This window comes from Sus scrofa, chromosome 16, assembly GCF_000003025.6.
Source record: "Sus scrofa isolate TJ Tabasco breed Duroc chromosome 16, Sscrofa11.1, whole genome shotgun sequence".
Taxonomy (NCBI): domain Eukaryota; kingdom Metazoa; phylum Chordata; class Mammalia; order Artiodactyla; family Suidae; genus Sus; species Sus scrofa.
Window position 1 is genome coordinate 47,789,350 of NC_010458.4, and position 9,644 is coordinate 47,798,993.

General features: G+C 43.1%; 1 protein-coding gene across 3 annotated transcripts; it reads right to left on the reverse strand.

The window, feature by feature from the left end:
- On the reverse strand, positions 3,350–8,230 carry LOC100517502 (small EDRK-rich factor 1). Of its 3 annotated transcripts, none has more exons than XM_003134027.5 (3): positions 8,070–8,230; positions 7,183–7,291; positions 3,350–3,612 (listed from the first exon to the last, which is right to left on the reverse strand). In XM_003134027.5, exons 1-3 carry the CDS (start codon positions 8,074–8,076, stop codon positions 3,540–3,542), a joined length of 189 nt encoding a protein of 62 aa, XP_003134075.3. In that variant the 5' UTR covers positions 8,077–8,230; the 3' UTR covers positions 3,350–3,539. The 3 variants fall into 3 exon arrangements, with proteins under 3 accessions (XP_003134075.3, XP_020932520.1, XP_020932521.1); XM_021076861.1 differs by lacking the exon at positions 8,070–8,230 and adding an exon at positions 7,881–8,063 and having other exon boundaries at positions 3,350–3,630; XM_021076862.1 differs by lacking the exon at positions 8,070–8,230 and adding an exon at positions 7,881–8,060.

Consider the following 9,644-nt stretch of genomic DNA (forward strand, 5'->3'; position numbering starts at 1 on the left):
ACAATGGCAATAAGTGCATACTTATCACATACTTATCACTTTATTTATTTATTTATTTATTTTTCTGTCTTTTTTGCCTTTTCTAGGGCCGCTCCCGTGGCATATGGAGGTTCTCAGGCCAGGGGGTCTAATCGGAGTTGTAGCCACTGGCCTACGCCAGAGCCACAGCAACGCGGGATCCGAGCCGCATCTGCAACCTACACCACAGCTCACGACAACGCCGGATCCTTAACCCACTGAGCAAGGCCAGGGATCAAACCCGCAACCTCATGGTTTCTAGTTGGATTCGTTAACCACTGTGCCATGGTGGGAACTCCACATACTTATGACTTTAAATGTAAATACACTACAACATAGGAGGGCTGAATGGCTTAAAAAAAGCGAGATGGATCCATATGCTGCCAAAAAGAGATTCACTGCAGATCTAAAGACACACAGACTGAAAGTGATGGGATGGGCAAAAATATTCCCTGCAAATGTAAACAAAAAGAAAGCTGGGGTAGCACTACACATAAGACAAAACAGACTTTAAATAAAGACTGTAATAAGAGACTAAGAAGGGCATTATAATGATAAAGGGGTCAATCCAAGAAAAGGAGATAACGTTCATAAATATTTATGCACCCAACATAGAAGCACCTAAATACATAAAGCAAATATTGACATAAAGGGAGAAACTGACAATAACACAATAATAACAGGGGACTTTCTTTTTTTTTCTTTCTTTTTAGGGCCGAATCCACGGCAAGTAGAGGTTCCCAGACTAGGGGTTTTTATCATTACGATCAGAGCTACAGCTGCTGGCCTATACCACAGCCACAGCAACGCAGAATCCAAGCCGTGTCTGAGACCTACACTATAGCTCACAGCAACACCAGATCCTTAACCCACTGAGTGAGGTTGGGGATCGAACCTGCAACCTCATGGTTCCTAGTCGGATCTGTTTTTGCTGCATCACAAAGGGAACTCCAGCAGGGTACTTTCAGACCTGTTTATACCAAATGGATAGATTATCCAGAAAGAAAATCAGTAAGGATATACTGGCTTTAAACCACAAATTTACCAGGTGTACTTAAAGAACACTGAATCTAAAAACTGCAGAGTGTGCATTCTTTTCAAGTGCACACGGAACACTCTCTAGGAGAGATCACATTAGGCCATAAAACAAGTCTCAATAAATATAAGAGACTGAAATCAACAAGCATCTTTTCTGACCACACAGTATAAAATCAGAAATCAGGGTTCCCGTTGTGGTGCAGCAGAAACGAATCTGACTAGTAACCATTAGGTTGTGAGTTCCATCCCTGGCCTCACTCAGTGGGTTAAGGATCTGGCATTGCCGTGAGCTATGGTGTAGGTTGAAGACTTGGCTTGGATCTTGCAAGGCTGTGGCTGTGGCGTAGGCTGGCAGCTGTAGCTCTGATTCAACCCCTAGCCTGGGAACCTCCATATGCCACAGGTATGGCCCTAAAAAGTGCAAAAAAAAAAAAAAAGATCAGAGCAGAATTATATAAAATAGAGACTGAAAAACCATTAGATCAATGAAACTAAGAATTGGTTCTCTGAAAAGTTAAACAAAATTGATAAACCTTTAGCCAGACTCATCATGAAAGAGGACCCAAATAAAATCAGAAATGAAAGAGAAGTTACAACCAGTACCACAGAAAAATAAAGAATCATGAGACTACTACAAACAATTATATGCCAACAAATTGGACAACAGAACATAAATGAATGATTCCTAGAAATACACAATCTTCTAAGAATGAATTAAGAAGAAACAGAAAATCTGAACGGACTGATTACTAGTAATGAAATTGAATCAGTAACCAAAAAACTGCCAACAAACAAAAGTCCAGGACCAGAGAGCTTCACGGGTAAATTCTACCAAACATTTAAATAATAGTTAATTAATATATACCCTTCTCAAACTCTTCCAAAAAATGGAAGATGAAGCAATGTTTCCAAACTCACTTTATGAAGCCAGCATTACCCTGATACCAAAACCAGATAAAGACACTATAAAAAAAGAAAATTATAGGCCAATATCACTGATAAACAAAGATGCAAAAATCCTGAACAAAATATTATCAAACTGAATTCAACAATACATTAAAAGGATCATGCACCATAACCAAGTGGGATGTGTCCCAGGGATGCAAGGGTGGTTCAATATCTACAAATACATCAATGTGATATATCATATTAACAAATTTAAGAATAAAAAATCTCATCATATAAATACAGAAGAAACTTCTCACAAAATTCAGCACCCATTTATCATAAAAACTCTCAACAAAGAAGTTATAGAGGGAATACACCTCAACATAATTAAGGCCATATATGGCTAACTAATAGCTAACATCATACACCATATTTAAAAGCTGAAAGCTTTTTCTCTAAAACTCAGAAAAAGGTAAGAATGCCCACTCTTGCCTCTGTGATTCAACATAGACATCCTAAATTTTGTTGCAATCCTAAAGTGCTCTAAAAAAATGAAGTCCATTTTTTTTTTTTTTTTTTTTTTTTGTCTTTTTGTCTTTTTGCCTTTTCTAGGTCCGCTCCCCCGGCATATGGAGGTTCCCAGGTTAGGGGTCGAATCGGATCTGTAGCCACCGGCCTACACCACAACCACAGCAACGCAAGATCCAGGCCGAGTCTTCAGCTCACTGCAACACTGGATCCTTAACCCACTGAGCAAGGCCAGCGATCGAACCCACAACTTCATGGTTCCTAGTCGGTTTCGTTAACCACTGCGCCACAAAGGCAACTCCAAAAAATAAAGTCTATTTTAAAAAGGCACTTATTCCAAAAAATTTTAAAGCTGAAAGTAGAACTCTTCCTGAGACCTCATTTAGCTTACGTTCATTTAGTTGCTATTCTAGGTGGTTTGTACTATTTTTTGTAAATTATTTCAAGCAAATTAGTTGATTACAAAGCAATGAGATAAATGTATCTTAAATTCCATTATACAGTAAAGTTGACTTTAAAGATTTACTTTAACAAAGTTTACAACAAAGAGTCTAGATTTATATATGAGACCCTGTTACCTGATCATATTATCTTTTTAAGAAATTATATAAGGAGTTCCTGCTGTGGTTCAGCAGTAACAAACCCAACTAGTATCCATGAGGACAAGGGTTCATTCCCTGGCCCTACTCAGCAGGTTAAGGATCTGGCATTGCTGTGGACTGCAGGGTAGGTCACAGATAAGGCTGTGGTATAGCCAGCAGCTGCAGTTCCAATTCCACCCCTCGCCTGGGAACTTCCATGGGCTTTGGTGCTAAAAGAAAAAATAACAAATTATATAAATGCTCACTGCTGATAAAAAATAATATTCACCAGTATGTCACATGCATGGTTAGTGTTTTATTCTTTGAAGAATGTTTCTGAAACATCACACTAAGGCTGAAAGGTAAAGTTTAGAATATTTTCATAAGGATATAACATATGTACTGACTGTTCACTCTACAAAATCTTGATCATGGAGCTTATGATACACCTAGTTAGCAGTAGCACCCAAGTGTTCCAAATAGTCATCATTTTTCTCTTGTCTGCATAGATTTCTTCTCATTGGCTGCCTTCTGCTTTTGTTGCATGATCTCAGAGTCCCTATGAAGGTGGAAAAAGCTGTTAAGTTGTTACAGAAAAATTGATTTTATGATCTCACTTGCTTTCTTTCTTTTTTTCTTTTTAGGGCGGCACTCGAGGCACGCGGAGGTTCCCAGGCTAGGGGTCGAATCGGAGCTGCAACCACTGGCCTACGCCAGAACGACAGCAACACTTGATCCAAGCCTCCACTGCAGCTTACATCACAGCTCACAGCAACGCCGGATCCTTAACCCATTCAGTATACCAGAAGACAAATTAAAAGAAGATACAGGAGGTCCCATTGTGGCTCAGTGGTAATGAACCCGAGTAGTATCCATGTGGATGCGGGTTTAATCCTTGGCCTTGCTCAGTGGGTTAAGGATCCAGCGTTGATGTGGGCTGTGGCGTAGGTCGCAGATGAAGGCAGATCAGATCCTGTGTTACTGTGGCTGTGGTGTAGGCTGGCAGCTGTAGCTTTGATTCGAGCCCTAGTCTGGGAACTTCCACAGGCTATAGGTGAGGCCCTAAAAAGTAAAAGAAAAAAAATAAAATAAAATAAAAGATACAAACTTTGACGTCTGTCCATTTTCATGGATGTAGATAGAATGGAAAGGCAAAGAATGGAAAGGCTTTGAAGTCAAATCTTATTTTAAATATAATTTCTACTGTTGTCATGACTTTGGGTAAATAATTTTCAAGCCCTTTCTTTTTCTTTCTTTCTTTCTTTCTTTTTTTTTTTTGGTCTTTTTAGGGCTGTACCCAAGGCATATGGAGGTTCCCAGGCTGGGGGCTGAATTGGAGCTGTAGCTGCCAGCCTACGCCACAGCCACAGCCATGTAAGATCTGAGCCAAGTCTGCGACCTACACCACAGCTCACGACAAATGCCGATCCATAACCCACTGAGCGAGGCCAGGGATCAAACCCGAAACCTCAGGGTTACTAGTCAGATTCGTTTCTGCTGAGCTACAATGGAAACTCCAAGCCCTTTCAAAACTATAGTAACACACATCAGGACTGTTTTGGGGAACACATATACACACTGCCTTGATGCATGGCAGCTAAGTGCAGAAATAATGGCAAAGTTACTCTTTTTTTTTTTTTTTTTTTTTTTGTCTTTTTGCTATTTCTTGGGCTACTCCCGCGGCATATGGAGATTCCCAGGCTAGGGGTCTAATCGGAGCTGTAGCCACCGGCCTACACCAGAACCACAGCAACGCGGGATCCAAGCCGCGTCTGCAACCTACACCACAGCTCACGGCAACGCCGGATCGTTAACCCACTGAGCAAGGGCAGGGACGAATCCTAGTCGGATTCGTTAACCACTGCGCCACGACGGGAACTCCTGCAAAGTTACTCTTAATTGTCAACAAAACTAACCCACAATAATTTTTTTTTTCCTGAAAGAAGAGGGCATTTCAGAAGTCCTCTAGATATCCTAACTAGTACCTCTGATTAGGACACAAATGTCATGAAGCAATTCAGTTTCTTATAAGCTAAAAAGCCCAATAGCTAGTGATGGAAAATGGATTACACTAAAAAAAAGCAGGATATTCAGGATATATTCTTAACCCTCTATGCCTTTGACTGAATCTCCACATACAGTGAACTAGAACCTGAATACCTGGGCTAGATGGCCCATGAGCTCATCTTTAAAAATATATCAAATGGCTATGTTTTCAACACCGACTATGGGTCAAGCACTTTTCTGGCTCTGAATTAACTCTCACAACAACTTTGAGTTATCATCCTTGTTTCAGATTTTAAAAATAAGTTAAAGGCTTAGAGCTAAATACTTTCTCCCCCAAAATCGCATAAAAACCAAGATCTGTACAACTTCGAAGTCCAGGCTCTTTCCTGTGCTGTTATTGCATACATTTAGTATTAGATTTTAATGCAAGATGAGTAGCTCTAATGTATCAGTAAGACACTTATGCAAAGAAAATGGTAAAAACCTTGAACCTCATTAAACTCAGAGTGCACATCAGAATCACATGGGGAGCTTTTAATGTCAGGTTTAACTTAAGTACAATAAAATTTACCTAGAGCAGTTTTTAATCTATTTTTTTTTGTCTTTTTGTTTTTTCTAGGGCCACACCCATGGCATATGGAGGTTCCCAGGTTAGGGGTCTATTCAGGCTGCTGGCCTACACCACAGCCACAGCAATGCCGGATCCTTAACCCACTGAGCAAGGGCAGGGACCGAACCCGAAACCTCATGGTTCCTAGTCGGATTCATTAACCACTGTGCCACGACGGGAACTCCCAAATTTATTTATCTTTATTTTTTGGTCTTTTTGTCTTTTTAGGGCCACACCCATGGCATATGAAGATCCCAGGCTAGCGGTCTAATTGGAGCTGCTGTTGCCGGCCTACGCCACAGCCACAGCAACACCAGATCCAAGCCGCATCTGCAACCTACACCACAGCTCACGGCAACAGCAGATCCCCAACCCACTTAAGCCTACAGCACCCGGTATGCCCAGACGGTCTCCCATTCAAGTGCTAACCAGGCTTGACCCTGCTTATCTTCCGAGATCAGACGTGATGGCACACGTTCAAGGTGGCACGGCTATAGACTAGAGCAGTTTTTAATGCCCAACCCCAGACCAGTTTAAATCAGGACCAGGTGTAGGGCACAGGCCTGAGCAGAAGTGAAGGTTTCTCAGGTGATTCTAATGTGCAGCCAGGCTTGAGGACCACAGAGAAGACATACTGAAGCCTGTGTAGTCAATTATTCGCCTAACCTCCAAGTTCCACATGGACAACAAAATTTTAGAATAAAATTAAATTTGACTTTTTTTAGAAACATGAATCCTTTTCCTTGAGCTTAAGTGGCAGTCTCAAAGTATTTCTGTAGCAGTTTTATATTATTTGTCACTTAGAGTCATATATGTCAAAGCACCTGCATTGACACCTGTGCACCTGCATTCTCTCCAATTCAATGGATCTTCAGACATCAGTACAGCTATATATGCTGTGTCTCTTTCAGAACAGTTATCCATATAATTGGTGACCTGTCATTCAGACTAGTGGGTAGGATGTCTGCTTTGAAAATGTTTGTCCTAGGAGTTCCTGTTGTGGCTCAGCAGTTAACGAAACTGCCTCATATCTGTGAGGACATGGATTAGATCCCTGACCTTGCTCAGTGGTTAAGGATCCCTCCTTGCCCTGAGCTGTGGTGTAGGTTGGCAGCTGCAGCTCTGATTCAACCCCTAGCCTGGGAACCTCCATATGCCGTGGGTGAGGCACAAAAAAAAAAAAAAAAGGAAAAAGAAAAAGAAAAAGATAATGTTTATCCTTAGCACCCAACAATGGAAGCTAAATGAAATTCACATGGTTATGGTAAAGTTGCATAAGACTTTCTGCAAAACAAATTGCAGTTTGAGAGCTTTAAATTCTTCATCCATGAGTTGGAATAATGACTGCCCCATAATACAGTGTTAGCATGCCTGGTGCACAACATATACTGAGCTGTTGCCCTCTTCTGCAGATTAGGCCTAATTCTACTAAGGATTTAAAAAATAAAAAATGCTTTCCATTCTCCAATATGAAAACTTCCGTGACTTGAGAATTCCTTTAGTATCACTTACCTCTGTTTTCTCTGAGAAGTAGTCAAGCTATCCTCTTTTCTTTTTCCCTTAGTAATTTCCTGCGATTTCTTCATGTTTTTCTGGCGGGCAAGTTCTCGTTGATTTCCACCTAGGAAGACAGTCATGCTATTTTCCCATCTACAAAATTAATAATTCCATTCTAAGGCCTTTATTTAAATGCATCTGAAGTTTGCTTTTTAAGTGGTAAGCCAGCAAAGAATGGCCTTGAATGGTGTTCCTGGATCTGACGACAAGGAGGAAGCTAAGAGGTAAACACTTAAGGTCTTAAGAATATTATTATACTAGTTAAGGTGTTCACTACCTATAAATACCAGATCTCTTCAAACAGGCATTCCAGTTGTCTGTCTATATGGGCCAGTATTTCAAAATAAGTTCTGGCTTTTGAGAAGTGTGGGTGGAGAGTGAAAGATACATCACAGACCACATCTCACACAAGTTGGCCCACGATAATTCAATTGTTAAGCAAGCGAAGACAGATGCTACTAAAACATTACCTGCAAGGGCCAAACAAAAGAACGAGGGAAGAGACTCAGAATTCCTGGTCCTCATTAGGCCTCTCGACTTTTTAAGTATTAAGCACCAGCTATAAGTCACCTCCAAAATAAGACCCCTCCCAGGGCTGCCATCTCCAGGGAGGTGCTCCTTGCTGTGTAAACTTGTATCGGAGGGGCAGATACCTGTCCGACCTTTCAGGCTGGACCGGAGCCAACCTTCCCTCTCTCCCATCTCACTGCAAACCGGGTCCCCACTGCGCCGGACAGAACGGGTTTCACCAGCCGGCCCCCGCCTCCCGCCCGCTGGGCCTCTGCGCTAGACTTCCTAGCCCGACGCTCCCTGCGGCTTCCTCTACCGGTCTGCACACTCACGGGCCATGCTGACCACTGAGCTTGGAAGAGAGCTACTTAGAAAAACAACGACTTCGCACGCTCAGCAGCCGTGCCCACTGGTAGATCTGAGAGACAGAGCCCGCGGCGGCGGGATACTCCTGAGAGAGGTCGACCGCCCCGCCCACCAAGCCCAGACAGCAGCCGGCTTGGCCGGAGAGGGACTGCGCCTGCGCGGCCGCTGGCGGCGGGGCGGGGGTGCGGTGCGTGGGTGCGGGGCGGTGCGGTCCCTGGCGCGGGCCGCGGATCCGCCGCAGCGGAGAGTAGTGTGCTGCCAGGGTCGTTCCGCCGTGCAAGTTTGGTAGAGTTCAGAAAGCGGGCCTGTGTCTGAGAGAGGGATAGGCGTGTGTGGACTTTCCTCTCTGCGTACAGCGAACTGGGGCTTGACCAGCCCCCATTTTTGGGGTAGCGACATTAAAAGTTAGAATATCTAGGAGTTCCCGCTGTGGCGTAGCGGGTTAAGGAGCCCGTGTTGTGTCTGCAGCGGAAGGGGTTGGATCCTCTATTCCGCAGCAGTGGGTTAAGAATCTGGAAACAAATGTGGCATAGGTCTCGACTGCGGCTCAAATTTGCCGCTGGTCCAAGAACTTCCATATGTCCTGGGCGATCTTTCATCACGTTTCAGAGGGGAGAAAGAGAGGAAGGGGACAGAATAGATAGATTGAATGTTAGCTCTGCGAAAGGTGGTATTGGCCCCTTACTTCTTTATTCACCCATCAAGCTTGCAAGGTGGTCTTAATTGTTCTCGTTTTTTTGGAAGAAGCAACTGAGACTGAGACCAGAAGCGACAGATCTACTAGGCAGGGAGCAGTGCAGTGAGGCAGAAGTGAGATTCAAGTTGAAAACAGACTCTCTCAAGTCTGTTCATTTCCTATTTTATCCCAATGCTTTGTCAGGGTGGACAGTACTTTGGGAGTTCCGTGGCTCTGTGCTTGGGTTGTGTGATGGGGAAAGAATGGAAGGGAATGTAGTATTACCAGGAATTCAGAATAGCCTAGAATTACCTTAAACCTACTGAAAAGCGGTGGAGCATCTGTCATGGCTAGATGCAGACATGTAAAGATGCTTGGTATTTATTATCTTCATCTATTCTGTTAATTGTTACAAACTGAAAAATGGGTAGAGTTAGTCTGGACACCCTAAAATTATCCTATTTTGTAAGGCTTTTAATTTGTTGGTTATTATTTTTTTCATTTTTTATTTTTTGTCTTATGAAAGTTCCCAGGCTAGGGGTTGAATCAGAGCTGTAGCTGCCTGCCTAGGCCAGAGCCACAGCAACACAGGATCTGAGCTGCGTCTGCAACCTACACCACATCTCACGGCAATGCCGATCCTTAACCCACTGAGCGAGGCCAGGGATCAAACCCTCGTCCTCATGGATACCAGTCGGATTCTTTTCTGCTGTGCCATAACAGGAACTCCTTCCTTGTGTACTTTTTTTTTTTTTTTTTTTATGGCGGTTCCCAGGCTAGGGGTCCAATCAGAGATACAGGTTCTGGCCTACGCCCTGGCCACAGTGACTTGGAATCCGAGTGGCATCTGTGACCTCTGACCCTG

Coding starts and splice junctions, on each gene's coding strand:
- LOC100517502 (XM_021076861.1), bottom strand. CDS start 7,929: ATGGGAGAGAGGGAAGGTTGGCTCCGGTCCAGCCTGAAAGGTCGGACA. Junction 7,292..7,880: donor CAGCCTGAAAGGTCGGACAG/GTATCTGCCCCT, acceptor CTGTCTTCCTAG/GTGGAAATCAACGAGAACTT. Junction 3,631..7,182: donor ACTTCTCAGAGAAAACAGAG/GTAAGTGATACT, acceptor ACAACTTAACAG/CTTTTTCCACCTTCATAGGG.